We start from the raw sequence: 21,626 nt of genomic DNA, 5'->3' as shown, positions 1-21,626 counted from the left end.
ACTACCATGAAGGGGAAAACCAGTGTGGGAAGATTGTAAGTCACAATGAACTGTGTGAACTAGATGTAAATGCGTGAGCTCTGTAGATACACACCAGCTCGATCTCCATTGAAACCCAGACCACTAAGTCAACATTATGGCTGAAGGCTGTGGGCGGGGGGAAGAATGAGACATTTTAGCGTATAAAAAAAGTTTATTCTTCCTTCATACAAGTCATGTATAAAAACTGGAAATATTTAAAAAAAACTGGTGGGGCTAGAGCTCTGTATAAACTACCACACAGGAAAAAAAATCCTATTTTTATATTACCTTTTAAGTTAATATTTACATTTAAAATTCCTAATAAATACGGCATCTACTCCTGCTTCTTGTTTTAAGCACAGCTTTAAAACCCAGGGAGGGATTGTTTCAGGGAAGGTGAGGGTACTTTTGACATTCAAGCATGAGTAGCCTCCATCTTTTCCATGAGATGCTGGAGGTGAGGAAGTGACTGCTGTCCAATCTGCATGCTGAGCAGAGGCCTGCTAACAAGGGCTGGCGTGGTGGATAGCTGAGACCAGCCAATCTGGTGTGTTGGAGGGCTGGATGCCCCTTGCAGACAGGTCAGGTTCAGCCAGCTCAGTAACTGCAGGTAATTGCAACAGCCAATAAAATTGTCCCTGAACGATGTACAAAAGATACTAGGACTGGTGTCTGGACAGTGCGTCCCTATGCATCCAATAGGGGAGGAACACATGTTTAACTTCACAGTCCCTTGTGAGGTAGGGCAGGGCTATTTTCCCCATTGCTCAGAAGGGGAATGGAGGCACAGAGGACTCGCCCAAGGTCCCACCTGAAGTCTGGCAAAGCAAGGATGTGAACCCAGGTCTCCCGAGTCCCATGTAGTGCTCTAACCACTGAGCCATTATTCCTCTCTGCTGGGATTTGGCATCTTCTAGAAGTCAACAATCCCCCTGGATCACAGTTTCAGTACCAATAGGGTAGACAGTTATCTGCCCCTCACTCCAGTAAAGTCCTCAGGTTTTAGGTACTAGATGGTCTAACCCTACAGCAGATAAAACAGGTAGCTACAGCTAAAACGTACAGCAGGTAACAAATGACCCAAGAACCAATTAAAACCTGCCTTTCACAGATGGAGGTAGAGGCTCTGGCCAGCTGGCTGAGGCTTGTCAAGTTTTCTAGAAGGCTAAAGCATCCAGCAGCAGCAGGTGGTATAACATTTAGTCAGAGCTTTCGGAGGTGGCCCTGAATGACAAACATGCCAGCTTTGCCGGTTGCAATTCCCTCCAGCTGCCAAAAGCCAAGTCCCTGCAGCCGGAAAAAGCCAGGCGATGCCAATACCCACGGGGTAAGATTCCAGTGGTGCTCCACAGTAACATATTAGCAGAGTCATTGCAACAGAGTGTTACAAGGAAATCCCAGCCTGGATGTCTGACAGTGACTTAGATTCGGTCATTCAGAGGAAGAATCTGTTTGTTCAACAGCTTTTGCAGCATCACTCTTCCTAGAGGGCTTGCAAGGCTCTTGTCTCTAAAAGACAACCAACTCCCCCAGCCCAGCTGGTATCTACCAAGGATGCCTTACTCAGGAGCAGCCCAGGAGATCTTTGGGCAGGGAGTATCCAGGATTTCAGAGGCATTTATGGCTCTGGCTTGGAGAGAAGCAAGGCAATCCCACCCTGTTCCTCAGTTTAATTCTTCTTCTTCCTCATAAAGGCCAATAAGCTTGGAGCAGATAATGTCTGCAACGCCCCTGAGATCAATCTTATCTAGTGTCTCCAGTAGCTGGTTGACAGAAGCCCCTACTCCTGCTTTGTTCAGCCAGGTGCATAACATCTGGTAATGCGGCTCCTGTGAGTACTTGTCACTCCTCTCCGCGATCTCAATCTCATTTTCTGTGAGGAGGAGAGCTCTCCCAAACCGTCTCCAGTCCTTGAAGGGCACTTCTTGAGTGAAGGTGTCGAAGGAGCACCGCAAAGCTGGGGGAGAGCCAAGGCACAAGCACCCAATGAGAACAGGATAGGTAGGGACACTGGAAACGTATTATGCTCTAGCAACCCAGCCATCTGTTCTGGTAGCTTCCACATCCCATCATGCCACACTAGGCCAGCTTCTTATATTCTCATCAGACTGGATGTAACTCCACCCACACTCACTGTGCAATATTCTTCTTCCCTGGCCTATTCCCCACGTGGCCATGAAGATCACTGGGACACAGATTTTGGACCCCAATTAGATATCCCCAAGCTATATGACAGTCAGGAACACACATGGGAAGGATGATCCCCACTAAGGTTCCTTTTCTCCTCAAGGGATTCTATGTCTGCCAGGCTGAGGGGACTTTTATCCAGAGCTAGCGGAGGTTGTGTCAGTCTCCCCCTCAAGAAATGGCTTCTCACATGAAGGGAAAGTTCATAGAAGACTTGTCTCCCCCCAAGTTTTTCTGACCAAAAAATTTGCAAGTTCCCATTTCTATTCTCTTTCCTCCCTTCCATGTTTCTATGCAAAAAAATTAGCACAAAAGCTTTTTGAAGTATTTTGACCAGCCCTGTTTTTAGCTGCATGGTGGCACTCAGAAGGCACCCATTAAGGCTACAACACATCCCATGGAGGCCCAAAGCACTACAACAGACCACCCCAAACAAACACTTACTCTCTATTGGGTCCTTTCCTCTCCCTGGAACCAATTTCCTCCTCCTGCTCACCATTTGAGATGCTGGGTTTCTCTGCAACACATGGGAAGATGACAACATACCTCCGTTATCATAGGCAACAGGCTGACACACAGAAAGATCGCAATGGGGCAGGTCTGAGCACAACTGTGTGAGCCTCAGGGCACAACTGCTCTTGATTGTCAGGATCGCCTCCATCCCACGGTTATTGGGCTGGATTCTCAGACTGAAGCCCCCAGCAGCCTGTAATCTAATGCACGCTGATGTTACCAGCTACCAGTAAGCACCAGCAAAAAGGAGACTTTGCTCTTCTCCCCTGGCTGATGCTGAGCCATGCAGGAGATTTTATGCCAAGTAGTCTGCCCTTCCTGTGAGACTCTTCAGTTAAGACTACTGTACAAGGATCATCTGAACCTTCTTAGCAGTGATATGCTGGGACCCCCAATCTGGGACATGGGGAACAGCCCTGCCACTCCACAAGAGGAGGTAAACAGCCATGATCTTGCTCATGATCCATGGTATTTATGCAGAGCATTCAGCACCCCAGGGTTAACAAGCCTTCTGCTCAGCCAGGATACTGTTATGTGCTGCAGGCAGCAACCTTGCAATTCTTCACTTCTTCCACATGCCATAAGAGACCAGGCCTGCGTGGGAGATCCTGCATTGCTAACCTTCACTCCTTCCCTGGCCAGGAGCATTAGATCAGCCAGTCCCACAGGGCAGGGACATGGCTTGGAGACCAAAAAAAATCACTTGATCTGTAGACTCATGCTAGGGCACTCTGGCCACAAGCCCCTAGTCCCCATAATGGCAAAGACTGAACTCGTGATCTTCAGCTCTCAAGAAGCTGCTTGGTTAGAAGAGAAATTTGCACCAGGTCAGATGTTAAAAAAGGGACTGAGATCGACCCAATTAAGTCTTAGATCCAGTACATGCAGTAACGGCACATCAGTAAGTTACCTCCTGCTTGGGGGCACTGTCTGCTGCAGATAGAGCCGTAGTCTCACATCGACTATTCTTCCTTATTGCTTCTTTAGGGTCTGACACAGCCAGCAACCCATGCTGGGATTCCTGATCTAACTGCTCATTCCGCCTGTTGTCCTGAGTTGCCAGCCTCCCCCGAGTGCAGTTCCTCAGTGGTGACAGGATATGCACCTTTGTTAAGGAAAACTAAGACAAAAACAATTCTTTAAAACCAGCAGTAGCACATCTGCAGATATCAAATTCCAAAGGATCAGGACTGTAGAGACACTACTTCAGAAGCAGCAGATTTCAGAAGCTACCGTAAAAGTTAGAGAAGGACCCAACCCCCCAAATCTGGGCTCTGAGCACCCAAGTTTGATGGAGGGTTGGAATGTGGTCCCAAAGCCTAACTATGAAATACTGGCTAACCTGAGAATCTCTAATCTGGAAGAGGGGGCCCCAACCGCTCTGCATTTCTGCTAGGAAGGGGTAGAATCTAAACTCCCCTCAGAGACTAAACCAGACTGTTCATCTGAGACAGATTTACAGCTGGAAGAGACCTGCTTTCTGAGAATTTGGCTACACTCAAATTAGAAGACCAACTTGCAGGAGCTCAACACTTTCAGATACATACCCCAGGCCTCACGCTCCCCTCTCCTGGCACCCTCCCCAACTAACCTAACCCCTAACCATCTCACTGTCACATCTCCATTCAAGACACAAGAACAAGAGTGCGATGGGACAGACACCCCCCTCACAATGATGGGAATGAAAAATGAACAGCCTGCTGTGTTTGTGCCTGGGATGGCGGGTTCCAGGGAAGAAGGGGACGGGATGATGATGTTTCACCACCATCATGCAAACAAGATATCAGCTTCTGTGCAGCTGTCAGCTACCTCACAGATGCCAAGATGAAGCGGGGCAGACAACTTTTTGGCCAGAGATTGCCTTGAGTCACACAACCGTGTGAGTCCCTGCACTGCCACAGTCCCCAGCCCCATAACTACAAGACCTTCCAGCCCAATGCCCCTCCCTTTCTGACAGTGAAGGAAAAGGAGCCGCTGCCCACCACATGCTCTTGGAAGCCCTGTGGTAGCAGCTTCCTTACTTGGACCTATGCAGATCCCATGGGAACCTAACAGGCTCACGCTTTCTGGTTACAGGCAGATCTTTGAAAGCCCGAAGAGGGAGGGAGTAAAACCAGAGTAAAAAAATCAGACTGATTAAATCCACTGTGCCCAGACTGCACAGCTGACCAAAGTGACACTCACCTTGAAGCTGTCTGACATCTTCCTTGAATCACCTGGAAAGAGAAAGAGGAGCAGGAAAAGATTAGCAGCTTTTGGCCTTCCCCCTGAGCCTCCTGTCTTTTCCTTGCAGAGGCTCCTTGTGCAGAAGGATGGAGAAGAGGGAAGTGGCTTGCAGCCAAGCCTGAACTGAGTCATTTCCACCCCACAGTCAAGCCATTTGAGTTCTGTTTGACTGCTACAACCCAACCACCAGACCCACAACTGGCTAAACCACCTTCCCCATTACACTAGGGGAGTGGTTCTCAACCTATTTACCATTGTGGGCTGCATAAGCAGCTCTTGGTATGTTATATGACACACACACCCCGAGGATGTCATGTGGGCCACAGCTGTGTGTGGATTGGGCCACAAGTGTCCTGCAGGTTGAAAAAGGACCAGGCTAGGACCTGGCCTCACCACAGTTAAGGTTGAAAAACCCTTTCTTTTCAAAGCTGATAATTCTTCTCCCAAAGTGCTCTAAGATCCACATGCACCATCAGATAGTCCTGAAGACTGGATGTGCCAACACATGGGAACCCACAAACTCTATCCCTTCCCAAGATACAGGCCCCCTAAAACACTGATGTGTTCTTAAACTTTGAGCGAGTCACTTTTCACTGCCTGGATTCAATGTACCCCCGCAACCCCATGCCATATGACCCCTGCTCTGTGAGCATCTCTTACCTCCAGAAGACGAGCTACGACTGTACCAGCACCACCACAAGACTGCAAGCAAGATCAAGATGACTACCGCTACAATACAAATTGCCGTCCTGCCTGCAATGCCGCCTGAAGGAGAAGAAACGGGGCCTCATGAAAAGCAGCCAGATTCTCCTCTCAGCCAGCAATTCCAGTGGAGTCTCCTTTTATTCACAGCAGCAAGTGAAAGGAATCAGGCCTAGGGAGTCTGAACACCCACCTTTCTCCTTCAAGTACAGCACCGAGTTAAACATGAACTCCCACTGCTTCTGCAGGCATCTCCCCCTCAATGCCCACTCCCCCGACAACCCTGTGCCCTTACCTGCCACAGGAGGCGGGCCTGTGGGATGTGCACATTGGATGTCACTTTGCGGTGTGCAAGAACTGACCTGCATGGCTCCTTCGGGGCACCTGGGAAACAGATGAGAATAGATCAGAATGAGGGAGGCCAGCCAGCCAGGGGAAGCCCCAGAATTCCCCACAATGAGGACAACAGCAAGCCTACAGAGCAGAGTCATCAGATGCTTCTGCTTCAGCATGGATGACCCATCCACTTCCCTCAGCCTGGGTCAGGCATTTCCCCTGTTTCTTCCCCAACCCAGCATAGCAGCAGCTCTGACCTGAGTGTGCACCTCTGGCATATTTCACAGGGATGGTCTGGAGAGCAGAAGGTACCGTTCTTGCAAGTACACTGTGTGTTCTTACTGCTGTTGCACCTACTCAGCTGCACCTCATCTGGAGAGCATAGGAAAGACAACTCTGTTAGAGCACCACCTCACCCAAGCCCACATTGCCAAGGCAAAGCATCCAACATCGGTGTAATGAGCAAGAAGGGATTTTCTTGCATTAATGGATCTGATGAGGTAGAGGCTGTTACCTCTCTTTGGACTGAGGGGCTCAGTTCCTTCTTGATAGGACTAGAGATCCTGCCTGCTCTACACAGACAAGATCCTGAGTCACTTTTCCTCAGCATAGCAATTTACCCAGAATTCTTTGCCAAAGACTCCTCCCTCAGCCACTCCTGTAGGAGGCACTGATTGATTGCATCCCTACACCCAAGAGCAGACAGCTGTTCTCATGCTTGTTAATAAGGTAGGCAAAATTCATGTTTCTCTCCCTTCCCCGCAAATATAATTTTGACAGATATCAATGTTGATTTTTAAGCATTTTCTATCGGAATTATTACAGCTGTGGGAAATCATTGGGAAGGAAGGTCAGACAATTAAATGACAGTGAAATTCTGTAACTGCTAAAAAAAATTGTTAACATCCCATGTCAAAATATAAAAAAGTAAATATCCTTAAACCAAACTCTAGTAAGTTCTCCAGCAGCATTTTGCTTACTTTGCCCATCTGTAAATTGCAGACATCATCAGTGGAAGTTTGTGTCAGGGTGTACATACATGAAATTGACATTTACCAATAAGAGTTTAATCCTTCCAGCCTACTTGTAAAGCATAGATTGCATCTCCACCCACAGCAGCTGGTCCACAGGGAAGATAACAGCCTACAACTGCTGCCAGATGATAGTTGGTACTACATTAACTCAAGAAGCAAAGGTCTGTGCTGCAGAACTCAAGGTCTTCGCAAGCCTTGACAATTGCCTACAGTTTGTTATATTTTATATAGATAATGGGATATATTCAGCCCTGGCATATGCAGGTACAATGGAGTCGATGGTGCTGCACCTGCTTATGCCTGCTCTGCTGTCCAAAAGCCAGACACCAATCCTAATAATAGGCCAGCAGGAAGCGCCATGCATGGGGCTTATGCATCTGCCCATCACTCAGTAACTTTTAGCCTCTCTAATGCAAGATGCTCTCAGCCAAGCTCATTTACCACAGAGTAAGCCACTTATTTGTAATGTAGTGGCAGCAAACAACCCCAGTCATTGACCAGCAGATCATCATGCTAGGCACTGTACGAACAGAACCAACCACCTGTCCCACAGAGTTGACAATCCCTCCATGTTTTGGCTCAAACTAGCATGGTGAACTGAGCACAGTGGAAAAACTGCCCCCTGGAGGAGCAGAGGACCTCAGCATCTATTTCTCCTCAGTACCTTTTCTGCAGACACGACAAGTCAGGCACTTGGGAAGCGCATTGGGGTACTCTGTGAATTCAGCTCCTTCTTCGCACCGAGAGCACTTCCCGCTAGTGTTCGAGGTAACACAATGCTTTTCAACATGGAAACCTGCAGGAAAGGAGGAGGAGATATGTGAAGAGAGAGATGGATAGATAGATAGATATAGGACAAAGAGTACAAAGGTGGCATTTCCATGAATAAAGGGCTAGACCTGCATTCAATGAAATCAAAAATGGCAAACTCAGAACTGATAAAAGGAAACACTTCCCACATAATGTGTAATTAAACTGTGGAACTCTCTGACTCAGGAAGTTAAGGGCAAGAACTTAGCAAGGTTCAAAAAACAGATTTACATGGATATCCTAATAAATAATTAGGATAACCTAGAATTAGAACAATGTTGGAAGTGATATTAAAATCTCCTGCTTCAGGGCTTAAACCCATCTCTAACTCCTGAAGCCCAGGAGGAGACTATGCTGGAGGCAGATTATCACACGTCTACCTCCTGCAGGGGTGGAATGAGATATGACGACCACAGGAGTGTCTTGAGACCATTGTATTTAATGTTCTGACTTGTCTGTATCTCTGAGACAGCTCCCAAAAGCAGGAAACATTTCAAAGATTATGTTGAGGTGAGTCAGACTATGTGGGCCCTCAGACTAGCCCTTGATGTCAATAGATGTTCTAGATATGTGCATCTGGCTTGGGAGGCCTACAGACTCTGGAACAAAAGGGAAAGGGGTGGGGAATTCATGCAAAATCTCAGAGCAGGTTGTGCAGCTGGCCAGCCCTATGAGGCTACTAGGGTGACCAGATGTCCTGATTTTAAATCAGGATTGTCCCAATATTAGGGGCTGGGTCTTCTGTAGGACCCTCTTCCCACCCCCACTCATAAGCCTATGCTGCCAGCCTAATTATAAATTTTGACAAATATCAGTGCTTATTTAAATTTTCACAGCTGTGGAAAGTTTGGGTGGTCAGGCAGTAATCCTTTAGTGACAGACATTGAGATTCAAAACATTAAATATTTGTAACTGTTAAACAAATGGTCAACATTGCATGTCAAAACATACAATATTAATATCCTGAAATCCAAACTATGTTCCCAAACAGCATTTTTCTATCTGTGATTTTCAATCAGTGGTATTTTTTGTTTGGGAGTATATGGGGGGGGGGGAACAAAACAAGACAAAACAAAAACAAAAACACATTTACCTGCTTTTTAATAAAAAAAATCTAATCCTTCCAAGACTACACATGACCACCCACCCACACCCCCTGAGAAGAGGGCAATGACCTGTTTGCAGGAGGCTGGCAGACAAAGCAAGAGTTTGGGGTATAAGGAGCCAGTTTCACCTGACAGAGGGACCTTTGTTTTGACTCAAATAGACAGGACCTTTTGTACCGTGGAAAAGGCAGAACTGCCAGGGGTCTCCATAAGACTGAGGGGAATGGGAGGAGAGGATGTTACTGGGAAAGCATTTAGATCCTTTTATTGTTTTATAAGTTCGCCAAGAGCCTTTTTATCACTAACTAAACATACTCTGCTTTAGAAAAGCTGCTCAGTCATAACAATCACCACCACTCATAGCCCTTGGAGAGAAACCAAGGTGCAGGGGCTGGACATTCATCAGACCTACCAGGATAAAAGCAAGGGGCCTGGAAGCCTAAGCCCCTAGTCAGGAAGGAGAGGAGCGTGGTTCCCTGCTCACAGAGAGGTGATGGTTAGAGGTCTGGGACCCGAGAGACATTCCTGGAGCAGACCACGGAATGGGGGCAAAGGGGGAGCCACCCTAGAACTGACATGGGGATCTTACATCTTGTGCAGCATCTGGAGCCGACCGTTGTTGGAGACAGGATTCTATACTAGAGGGACACTGGTGTGGTCCAGTCTAGTAATTCCTATGTTGCTATTATGGATGAGTGAGCACCAGTGAAGGAATGAGATGGAGATTGCTACCCACTCTCAGGCTACTGGTAACCCCTGCTCTGGTATCATTGGGCGGTGGAGGGGTGGACATGGACACAGAGACCCAGGGGCACATGCACCAGGCACAGCTGGAGCAGGCAGCATTATTGCAATGGAAACTCACACCCCCCATGTACACCTAGGACAGGGCAGTGGGTGGAGAGTCTGATGCCCCCTACAGGATGGTAAAGGAGGAGAGGGAAAGAGCTAGACAGCAAAGTCACCCTCGTGTCCCCAGGATGAGGACAGAGCAGGGCTTGATAGCAGAGGCCCAGGACACAGCAGGCAGCTGCAGGACAGCTGAGTTTCCTAGTTATCCCCAGAGCAGGGACAGTGCAGGCAGGTGGGCAGAAGAGAGGGGAGCAGACGAGGCAGCTCTGGGAGCATCATACCTGCAGGGCACTTTCTGCAAAGATGATCTTCGTGTTGGTAGAACTCGGAGTCCTCTGTGCTGCGACTCAAAGCTACAGGGATCAACTGGGGCCCCTCTGGATCCTGGGCCAGCGAGACACTTGCTGATTTGGTTTCATGCTAAAAATAGATTTAAAGACAGAGGGTCAGTTGAGTTTGGGTGGCTGATTTGCTGAAGCAACAGCGTCTGGCTGAAGATGAGAAGGCTGGGAAGCATGGGGATTGGGGAGGAGGGGACAGCTGCGTGGTGATCCAGACTGGGAGATACTCAAAGGAAAAAAAAAAAAAAAAAAAAAAAGATATGGACAAAGGACTGGGAGTAAGGACACCTGGTTCTAGTCCCAGCTCTGCCACTGGGTGGCCTTGGGCACTTCATTCCCCTCTCTTTGCTCATATCTCCTCAGGGAACAAAGGTCCTCAACCCCTTGGAGAGGTTAATAAAGGTTTATTGGGATCCCCCGGATGTAAGGACCTACAGAAGGGTGCAGGATTTTCAAGATTTCCCTGTAATAGTCCTCTCCCACCCATGTTTGGTGCTTGGGAATGAACGGTCAATTGTGGTGGGATTGAGGTGGAGGAGGAGGAGGAAGGGGAGCATATGCAAAAGCATCATTGCCTTGCCTGCCCCTCCCCCCCAGGATACTAAAAGTTTGCCAGCTATGCCAGAAGAAAAACACCAACAGCCCGCTCAGAGTAGGGTAACCAGATGTCCACGGCCCTTTAGAGTTGGTAGGGCAACTCCCACCTGTTCATGTTCTCTGTGTGTGTGTGTGTGGGTGGGTTATATATATCTCCTTACTGTAATGTTCCATTCTGTGCATCCGATGAAGTGGGCTGTAGCCCATGAAAGCTTATGCTCAGATAAATTTGTTAGTCTCTAAGGTGCCACAAGTACTCTGTTCTTTTTGCTGATTTTAGAGAGACAGTCCTGATTTGGGGGTCTTTTTCTTATATAGGCTCCTATTACCCCCCACCCCCATCCTGATTTTTCACATTTGCTGTCTGGTCACCCTAGCTCAGAGTGACTCAAACTTCAGTATCACAGTTCACTGAGAGCTCTGGCCTCGTAAACAGCCTTGAATATGAGGTAACCTTGTGTTATTCCCCCTTTATCTGGTCTAGAAGATCAGGAAGTCCATGGCCTGTTTTTTATCTGCTCTAGTCATTACTCTTTCATATGAGGATGTTGCATCAGACCTCACCTTCTAGAGGTCATATTAGAGTTATTGTGTGGATACCCCCTGGATTTATCTTGGGCCAAAATACCAGCTCCATGTCACAATGCAGCCAGCCCCTCTGCGGGACAACATTGTTGCACCTTTCACCTGAGCATCTTTATAGAAGCAGGCACCATTATCTACCCCCACAAGTACATATGGGGGGAACCAAGGCACAGAGAAGTTCTTCTATTGCTGAAGGTCACAGGTTAGCCATAGAATCCAGCTTTCCCCAACTTCCAGCCCTAAGCTTCCTCGGCAAGCCAGATGGCCCAACAAATCCAGGGAAAGCACCCTTGCTGTGGGAAGACAGAATCCAAGAGGCTCCCAGAAGTTACAGGGACTCATCTTTTCTTGTGGCATGTGCTGAGAGAAGCCTTCTGTAAGGGGGGTCTCCTCTGGGTGGCCCTTTTACCTGTTTCCATAACAGACCCTTAGTCTCTACCACTCCCCACCCATCTGCTCCTCCTCACTAGTTCCCACTGGGGCCCAAAAAAAAATTTTCACCGGGGCCCAAACCCGCTCTTGGTGGCCCTGATTCCCACTTTTATTCACACCTGGACAAAACTATCAAATTGCAATCTTCCTCAAACTCCCATACGCACTCCTTACCAGGGAGGGAGGGAGAAAAGGAAGGAGCAAGAGATGGAGAAACAGACAGTGGGATGTAGTGTCTCTACCCGCTACAAATCAGCCTGGTCCAACTGCAGAAGCAAGTACGGGGTGAAGGAGGATGTGGTCACGCCCAAATAGGATGAGCTGGGGGAGCATACGAAGAAGATCTTAGATTCTCCTGCTGGGGGCACAGCTCTGATAGCTCCACCTCCCCCACACCCTACACTAAATTTATGGAGTGAACAATGGAGAAAATCCCAGCAGCACTTTCTGCATTCCACAGGCCTTCATCATCCCTCCACTAAACTAAGCTTCCACTCCCTTCCTTTCTTTTTTGTGTGTGTGGTGGTGGTGGTGGGGGGGTTATAAAAAGAGACCATTTTTCCTCCCTCCCCAGTCTCTGGCACCACCTGTGCTAGTCCTTCCTCACTCATCCCAATCTTTCTAGGCCAGTTGGAAGCAACACTAATTTTATTTTATTTTTTAGCAGCAAGGAAAGTTTCCTGAATGAGCCAGGAGCAGCTTTAACAAAACAAAAACAAAAAAAAAATGTCTGTAGGAAACAAGGTTTGAAACAATTAAAATGCACTTGACATTAAATAACTGCACAGATCCGAGCTGTGTAAACTTCTCCCAACGCTGTCAACACACACTCTTTCTCCACCCAACTACTGGGGAGGGTGTGAGCTAGGAAACTGGCTGCAGCTGGTTTCATGCAATAGTGCTCCCTGAACCTAGGATGACTCAGATCCGTAAACATTCTTCAGGCCATCCCCCATCCCATAGAGAGCGCAAACCCTTCTGTTTGTTCTTTGCAGCATCAGGGCTACACTTTCAAGTACACATCAGCAGCCAGGAGAGACTCTCTTGTTTTCTTCAAGCACACACAGATCTTCTGCTGGATGGACACGAGTGAAATTCACCCCTGGTTTCCCCCACCCATCATCCCAGAGCCACAGCCATCCCCTGGTTAACCATATGATTGGGTCAAAGCTTGAGGTAAAGGAAACTCCAGAGCCCTGCAATGGAGGATGTTCCTTATCCTCAGTTACTCCAGTACAAATCCATCAACTCAAGGCATCACATCACAGCCACCTGCAGCAATACCACTGACATTGTAGCTGCACTCATCATCCCAACAGATCCCAAAGCACTTCAAGAACACCTCCCTGATCCAGGATTGCATCACACACCTTTGCAAGGAGAAGTGGCTGCTACTGAACGATGCAAAACAACTTGACACAGTTTAGGGCTGGAGGCAAGGATACCTCATGGTACTGAAACTGTGGGGGTGGAATATTGGGATGGAAGTTGGCCAGAACCCTGAGCCATGGGATCTTGAAGCTCATGCAGTGAGGACATGCATGAAAAGAGCCCCAACCCCTTAAAAAAAACAACAACAAAAAAACAAACCACAAATTGTTCACCCTACAGAACTCCCAGCCTCTGGAGAGGGACAGAGCCAGAGTCTCCCACATGGTTGCCTGCTAGTAAGGAGTGGGTATAGGGAAATGTCTCTATACAGCTAGGGAGGTTACAACCCCATGCACACGCTGGTATATAGATGCAACTAGGGGAGCATGCACCAGCTTGGGTCGGCAGAGTTACTGAACCCACCAGGAGCTCCCTGCACTCTTCCATTCCTCCGACAAGCACCCTGGGTGCCACCCACCCCCTCCAAAGCAAAGGCTCTGCAACTCCCCTCATTGGGGGTTCCTGTGTGCCCCCCATTCCATGTGCTGTGTACGTGCCATTCCCCACACAACCATTCCCCTCCATACACCCACACCACTTTTCCTTATGCCAAGAGCTCTGTGCACTCCCACACCATGGTTCCCCAGTTTCCCCTCCACCAGGGGTTCTATATAGCCACATACAAGGGTCCCTGTTCTCCCTTTCTGTCAGGGGCTGTGTGCACATCCCCATACATCCCCTGATTTGTCTGGGAGATTGTAACCTGTTGACACCCTGAATGACTCTCTACTGGAAGGAGGAGCAGGGGTATTATGCAGGAAGGGGTTAATAGGGCCATTTGTTTGATCTAGACCTGGGGTTCTCAAACTTCATTGCACCACAACCTGCTTCTGACAACAAAAGTGACATGACTCTAGAAGGTAGAACTGAAGCCTGAGCCCACTCGAACCCCACTGTCCTAGGCAGGGGGACCAAAGCCCAAGGCTTCAGCCCCAGACACGGGACCTGTAACTTGAGCCCTGCTGCCCAGGACTGAATCCCTCAGGATTCAGCCCCAGGACCTGAGTAAGTCAGCCTTCATGACCCCATTAAAATGGGGTCCCGACCCACAATTTGAGAACTGCCAATCTAGACAATTGCAGAGGTGCTTAAAGTTACAGCTGCACTAGTCAGATGGCAAGGGCTCAATGTGTATCCCCCATTTTCCTCCTTTCAGTTTTCTGACTTCCACTTGCAAACTTAATAGGATTCTGGCCCTTGATACTGAAAGCATTCCTGGAAATTTTGGAACTGATCAGATGCAGCATTCCAGAGTGATTGTGATAGATACAAATGGACAAACACAGACATGCCATCAAGTTGAACACAAGGTCTTTACAGCTTCACCAACAATCCACATATCCACTTGAATTACCCACAGGTAATGAAGTTTGCTTTCACCTCTCAGTAATAAAGCCTGTAATTGCAGGTTAGACAACCAGGTTACAGTCACTATCAACCCCAACTCTAACAAAAACAGCTTCATCTGTAGCTTAGGCAGGTCTCAATAAACACAAGACTTGAAACTCACCAAGAAAGGGAGCAAATAGAAGCTCACCAGAATGTTTTGAACATGAGATAATGTTATCAACAGATGCCCAACAGCAGCACCTTACATCAGCCACCCCAAGACAGCTCCCGGGCTATTCCCTTCAAAAGGATAAAATCTAAACTGTAAAGCCCTGGGCGATCCTCAAAGGGCACATTTTACATTAAGCCTCAGCCCCGTGTGGTTCGGACATATCCCCTGTTTAGAAGCTTGGAAACGGCCACAAAAGATTAAGAAACTTGCCTGAGATCACATAAGGTGAGTCTATATTGCATAGCAAACCCGAGCTCATGGACTCAGTGTTTCTAAGTCTATGCCTTAGCATCCGCACTGCTAGACGCAGGTCTGACAGCCATACTAATGTACCCATACTGCACCATGCCGACCCTCTGACTTGGGTCCATGGCTTGAGTTGTGTTCACAATGCAAAATGCTAGGGTTTGGACGCAAATCACAGCGGGACTTGGGATCAGCCCCAGGCCCCCAAACGGATTCTAGGATCTGGGTCCTGAGTGTTTGCTGACCCAAGTCTTATGGGGTGGGGTGGGGGGTGGAGGAAGAGGCTCAGAGCCCAGATGTACTATGTGTTAAAGACATATTCATCATCCATCTGTGGCAGAATCTGGAATAAAACCCTACTTCCAACCCGGTGTTTTAACCATAAGACCTTTCTTCTTCCCTAACCCCTTCCCACCCAGCACAGACACCAAGGACTGACTGGGTTGGTCCCTCCATCTCAAAGTTAAGACATATTGGTGGGGTGAAGGTCACATGGCTACATCCCTCATCTGCTGAGAAAACCTGTAACATCCCTGTCCAGGAGCCTAATCCCCCTTCCACTCAAGTCAACGGGAATCCTTCCTCAGCCTTCAGACGAACTGGCTTAGCCTTTGACTGTACAGCATTTCCACCAACATGGACTTCACCCAAGCAGTATACTCAGGCCCATATCTGGGCCATCCTAGGCACAGATTTGCCAGCAAGAGTCCTCTACTGAGCTCATGAAGCTAAAACACAAGAGGCACGTGCCATACAGCCAGGGGAAGGCTTTTTGAGATGGAAACAGGAAACATAAATCAGTCACCCCTGAGGAGATGGATGTTCTTAAAGTTACTCACCCTAGTAATATTAATACATAATGGTCTGCAGGGCTACCCCTCCCAGATCAGAGATATTTTTAAGAGGCAAGCCTGGAGAATAGAGAGCATAATTCCCCCACCAGAAGACAGGCCTGGGCAGTTATAGTCCATTATGCAGACTGCTATTTAGTGCAGTACGAGTCCATTACAGCATGAAATTCACCACCCATGCACAGAGCCACAGCAAAGCCTGGGCACCACTTAAATGGTGCTGGCTATTCACACAGGAGTGAATTTCACCAACAGCAGCCACTGATAGCTCCTAATACAGTTCAGGAGAACAAAAGGTGACATTAGTACAATATATGGTTATTTAGCAAGCCCCTCCTAAGGCCCTGCTCAAACAAGGATGGAAACAGAACATGAAACAAGATGGTTTGAACATAGTTTGGACTGTCACATTGGACATCAATATATTTTTGCAGCAGAGAAGGAAACTAGACACATTTTAAATATAACCCAGAACCACAGTACCCCATTTGCAATACAAGATAGAATAGATCTGTTTTCCCCCCTTAAATTATTGTTCGGGGCCAGCATGGTTCTAGTGTCTCTCTCTCACACACACACTTTTCCTCTCCTGCCAATAAAACCAAGTTTTGGAGCATCTCAAAAAAAGATATACTGGCATTAGAAAAGATTCAGAAAAGGGCAACTGAAATGATTAGGGGTTTGGAACAGGTCCCATATCAGGAGAAATAAAGAGGCTAGGGTTTTTCAGCTTGGAAAAGGGGAGACTAAAGGGGGATATGATAGAGATATATCAAATCATGACTGGAGTGGAGAAAGTGAATAAGGAAAAGTTATTTACTTGTTCCCATAATAGAAGAACTAGGGGCCACCAAATGAAGTTAATGGGCAGCAGGTTTAAAGCAAATCAAAGGAAGTTCTTCTTCCCACAGTGCACAGTCAACCTGTGGAACTCCTTGCTTGAGGTGGTGGTGAAGGCTAGGACTATAACAGGGTTTAAAAGAGAACTGGATAAATTCATGGAGGTTAAGTCCATTAATGGCTATTAGCCAGGATGGGTAAGGAATGGTGTCCTAGCCTCTGTTTGTCAGAAGTTGGAGATGGATGGTAGGAGAGAGATCACTTATGTTCTTAAAGTAGCCAGCCGTGAATCTACACCAGGCTTACAACATTCTGAAAAAAGCTTTGATGTCCACACCAGTGAAGGAAACAGTACTAACTCTATACTGCATTTTGTAAGACACTTCTAAGTTGACATAACGCTTCATGACCCGTGCCCCAGAGAGATTACAGTTTTAAGTTTTTTTGTTGTTGTTTTTTTTTAAGTACGCAAAAGCATTTTAGGTGCTTCACAGAAACAAATGAAGCCATGCACTCTGCCCAAAGCCCTTATAGGTGAAGACCCTGATTTGCAGACACTTGAACCACTCTAACTTTAATCCTGGGAGGAGCCCTAACGTAGTTCCCAGATGGAGCTCAAGGGATCTAGTCACCTGAGTAAAATTAGCCAAGTCCAGGTCAAGTTCCAACATGACTCAGCAATTATGGGGTAACAAGAGGAAGGAAGAGGGTGATGCTAATGACATGATCAGTATGTGAAGCACATCACTTCCTAACTGTTTCTTTCAGTATGTTGCTTGGGGTGTGCTTCCCCCCCCCGCCCTCTAAAAAGTTAGATCTGATAGCATCTCCACCAGGTTGCCCAAGGGAGTTCATACAAGTGTTTGACATACAGGGCAGGAGACAGAGGCACAGATGAGGGAGTGGGAGAAGCAACTACAGATTATAATAAAGGCTGTCAATAGCAGAACAAAGGGAAATCAACTGGAGGAGGAACATGGAAAGAGACAAGGTATGAGACTGCTGTTTTGAGCACAGCAGTGCCTAGTCTGGTTTCAACCACAGCATGGACAGGCCAGAATCCACAAAGGAACTGCACTTCCAGCAACCAAATAGAACTACAGATCATGAGCGAAATCCTGCCTCCACTGAAGCCAATGACAAAACTCCCATTTTTTCCAGGAGTCTCCAAGCTATAGCACAGAGCCGGGAAACTACAGCCTGTGGGCTGCATCCGGCCCATTGGACCGTTCTGCCCTGCCTTTGAGCTGCCAGCCGGAAAGGCTAGCCTCTGGCCCCTCCCCCACAGCCTCAGCTTGCCAAGCCACCAGCGCTTTCCAGCTGCGAGTTCCTGCCGGGAGGTGCAACAGCATGGCTGCCAGTCCTGTTGCTCTGAGCAGCATGGCAAGGGGGCAAGGAGCAGGGGGGTTGGATAAGGGGCAGGGGGTTCTGGGAGGCAGTCATGGGACAAGGAGACGTTGGATGGGGTGGAGGGGCACACAGTGGTCAGGGAAGGTTGGATAGGTGTGGAAGTCCCAGAAGTCTCATGGTAAAGGGGCATGGGAGTCCCAGGGGTGTGGATAGGGGTCAGGGCAGTCAGGGAGTAGAGGGGGGTTGGGTCCCAGGAGTGGATTGTCTGGGGATAAGGAGCAGAGGGGGTTGGATGGGTCAGGGGTTTGGGGAGGCACAGCCTTCCCTACCCAGTCCTCCATACAGTTTCAGAACCCTGATGTGGCCCTTGGGCCAAAAAGTTTGCCCATCCCTACTATATAGAGTATACACACTACCAAAATATACTAAGAAGTTCACATCCTAAGACCCACGTTCCCCAAAATTCAAACCTTATTAGTTTAGAAAATAAAAAGTCCCTTGTTCCTCTGTAAGAGCAGCAGAAGTGAGCCCAAAAAGTTACTAAACCCAAATGCTCTCTAAACAAACTGGTAAGTCCATCGCTAGAAGAGACGCCCAAAGACACGGAGCTGACACGTTCTTGGAGCGCCGCTGGCAGCAGCAGGATCCAAGCAGGAAACCTCTGCACAGGGAGCCTACCCTCAGAATCCAGGAGAGGGGAAAGTCCCCCGCCACCTCTGCGGCGCAGGGGAGCCTGAAGTCTCTTGGGGCTAGGCAGCGAGTTGGGAACCTCAGCCAGAGCACAAAGCAAACCCCAGTCACCAACGCTCTCCAGGTACTAGGCCAGGTCTACACGACAGACCTATATGGGAGTAACTACATCGCTCGTAAGCCCACCCCCAGTAAGGTAGGGCCTAACCCCCGGTGTAGACAGGGCTATCCCTGGAGGGGGGGGCTTCTCCCTTAGGGGTAGGACAAGTCTTCACACACGCAGTCTTTAGCGCACAAACCTGTCCACACCGGCTTCTTGTGATCAACTGCCTTCGCCGCCCCCCCGTTACATACATATAAAAACGGCTTGAAAAGTGCCCAGGTGAACGCACCCCCCCCCCCCAAACACCTACCCAGGTGAGCCACCTCCCCCTGCCTTGCTTATCCAGGCGATCCCACCCCTAGCTCTACCCCCCCGCCATAGCGAGGAAAGGCGCGCACAAGTCCAGACACGTTCCGCAGCAGAGAAGAGACCTAGGAAGCTCCGACCCCAGCCCAGCCCAGCCCAGCCTGCACCCAGGTGAAGGGGCACTCCGGGTCCTAGAGCCCCCCCCTTCCCTTGAGACACCCGGGGCTGGCTCACCGCGAGCAGGCAGAGAAGCAGCAGCAGGCTAGCACTCATGCTGGCCAGCCCCGGGCTCATCCTGCCGGCGAGGAAGGGACACCACTCCTAGTGCCCCGCTATCCCGGGCAGAGCTCTCCTAATTTGCGGCTCTGTACGTCTATATCCTCAGCACAGAAGCGCCTTGGTCTCAGGGAGCTCCTTGGCGAACGATCCGTACGGCTCGCTAGTCAGTAATCAAGTAAGTGAAAGCTGCACTAAGCAATTTAGAGGAGGAGCCCAGAGGCAGAAGGAGGGGCGGGCGTGGGAGGATCCAGCCCTTAGACCTAGAGATGTAGATCTGTGCCTACCTCTCTCTCCAAACCGAGTTAGCTGCAGGCACCTGGGCATGGTCCGTCACTGAACTGCACTGCAAGAAGGGAGCCCTGATCCTGCAAACTCTCATGCATGTGTTACTTTACTCATGTGAGTAATGCCCCTCATTTGGAGAGGGAAACGTTTTGCATGTGCCTAGGGCCCCAGTCCTGCAGACAAGAACATAAAAACAGCCTTACTGGGTCGGACCATTGGTCCAGCTAGCCCAGTATCCTGTCTTCGGACAGTGGCCAATGCCAGGTGCCCCAGAGGGAATGAACAGAACAGGTCATCATCAAGGGGTTACCCAAGTTCAATAAAACTACTCCCTTCAGTAAACCTACTCGTGTGCTTAAGTGACTGCAGGATGGAGGCTTTAGTTAAAAGTTTAATCTAGTTCTCTGTTCACTGCCTTAAAACAACAGCAAGAACAAAACAAGACAAATAATTTAAAAGCAATAGTTTGCATGATGTAAAGGCAGAGTTCTCAGTTCCAAGTGAAGTCAGGAGGAAATTCCAAAAGTTAAAGGATCCAATTCAGATCTCACACATATTTAATGACTGAATCCATGTGATGCCTGATTTACACCAATCTGAGGGAGTGAGGGAGCAAGCCTAAAGTTACTTACCTTATTGCTAACTCTGCAAGAGTGCAAATTAAACCCCAAGACATCATTGCTGATATTGAAACAATGCAGCCAGGCTGAGCAAGTGTTGTGGAGGAGACCAATTTCCTGCTTTCTAATGACCAGTTTCCCATCTTCAGTGTTGCATTAAAGGGGGAAGAACATTTTGTTGTTCTTTACCTTTAATCCTGTTGTTTAGGACTCTGACTGGCAGCTGCTGGGGAGGTTGGGGTGTGGGTGTTTTGGACCTTATCCCCTGAATCGAACTGAACTCCACCATATGAGGGTCATCCTATGCTCATTACTTGGCCCACTTCTTTATATCTATGATTGCCTGTCATTCCTGTATGAGTGATGTACCCTCACTGCTTGCTGACTGTACCTTGATTCATCTACCTTAAATCCCTCCACTGGGGATACTGCAGACTGTATGTGTTATGTGCTATCCCATATCAAAATACTAACATCTCCCTATACTCTGTATGGTACCCCCGATGACTAATAACTGAATTTTCAACACTCTGTATCATCTATTTTTAAACATTTTTTAATAAAATTTTAAATATGAAGGGTAAACTGAGAAGAAATGGTGTTATGCTTCTTTACGATTGCTTTTTTGTTATTTGCCTATATCAGATTGTCTTTCTTGCCTTTTGGGCTCAGATCCTGCTAATGCTTACACGCGTGCTTAACTGAACTTTAGCCCCAGGGACTAGTCATCGTAGTAAAGTTGGGTAAGTGTTTGCAGTGATCAGGCCTTATGCTGGAAATACCCACACAGGCACTGTCTTTGATGCATTAGTAAAGTGATATGGGCATGTCCCTATTCTCCATAAACAATCATATGAATGTCTTCACTGAGTGCCAAACACATACACTGCATTTTACAAACACATGAGAAGTGGTTTGATAGTATTAATTCCTGGCCTTGGATGATAATAAGATCAGTAAAATATGCTTACAAGAATAAGAAACAAAGACTCAAATGACAATAAGAACCTGATTTTCAGCTGTGTTGAGCACTGTTATCTGAATGTGGATGCATGCCACCTGTGATAATCAAACCCCAGAGGAATCTTCAGCTTGGATTTTAAAACAGAGAAACAGAATGAGTCCAGGGCCACTCTTATGATGACTAGTAAAATATGAATGATTTGAAGAGGCTGTGACAGTCTGTATCCCTATGTCCCCACTTTTTCCAAAACTATAATGGATTTTACACAAGTATATGGGAGGTATCATTTGAAAACTCATAATTTGCTGATCATTATTGTCTGGTAAAATATGTGTGGCAACATTGTATGTAAAGTGAT

At 47.9% G+C, this 21,626-nt stretch overlaps 1 protein-coding gene across 1 annotated transcript; it reads right to left on the bottom strand.

Moving 5' to 3' along the window:
- Positions 1–173: 173 nt before the first annotated feature.
- LOC116836889 (tumor necrosis factor receptor superfamily member 10A-like) lies at positions 174–19,707 on the bottom strand. The gene is made up of 10 exons (XM_032800867.2): positions 19,355–19,707; positions 10,069–10,207; positions 7,684–7,815; positions 6,243–6,357; positions 5,945–6,033; positions 5,608–5,712; positions 4,906–4,937; positions 3,632–3,841; positions 2,653–2,725; positions 174–1,978 (listed from the first exon to the last, which is right to left on the bottom strand). Exons 1-10 carry the CDS (start codon positions 19,412–19,414, stop codon positions 1,686–1,688), a joined length of 1,248 nt encoding a protein of 415 aa, XP_032656758.1. The 5' UTR covers positions 19,415–19,707; the 3' UTR covers positions 174–1,685.
- Positions 19,708–21,626: the final 1,919 nt, after the last annotated feature.

This window comes from Chelonoidis abingdonii, chromosome 2 (genome assembly GCF_003597395.2).
Source record: "Chelonoidis abingdonii isolate Lonesome George chromosome 2, CheloAbing_2.0, whole genome shotgun sequence".
Taxonomy (NCBI): Eukaryota; Metazoa; Chordata; order Testudines; family Testudinidae; genus Chelonoidis; species Chelonoidis abingdonii.
Note: the sequence above shows the minus strand (reverse complement) of the source record. Positions and strands in the feature narration are given on the sequence as shown.

Bases quoted from the DNA above. Each gene is read 5' to 3' on its own strand.
- LOC116836889 (XM_032800867.2), bottom strand. From the start codon at position 19,414: ATGAGCCCGGGGCTGGCCAGCATGAGTGCTAGCCTGCTGCTGCTTCTC. The intron at 10,208-19,354 runs GTGAGCCAGCCC...ATCTATTTTTAG, and splicing joins TGCTTCTCTGCCTGCTCGCG to CATGAAACCAAATCAGCAAG. The intron at 3,842-4,905 runs GTGAGTGTCACT...TTTTTGTCTTAG, and splicing joins AGATGTCAGACAGCTTCAAG to TTTTCCTTAACAAAGGTGCA.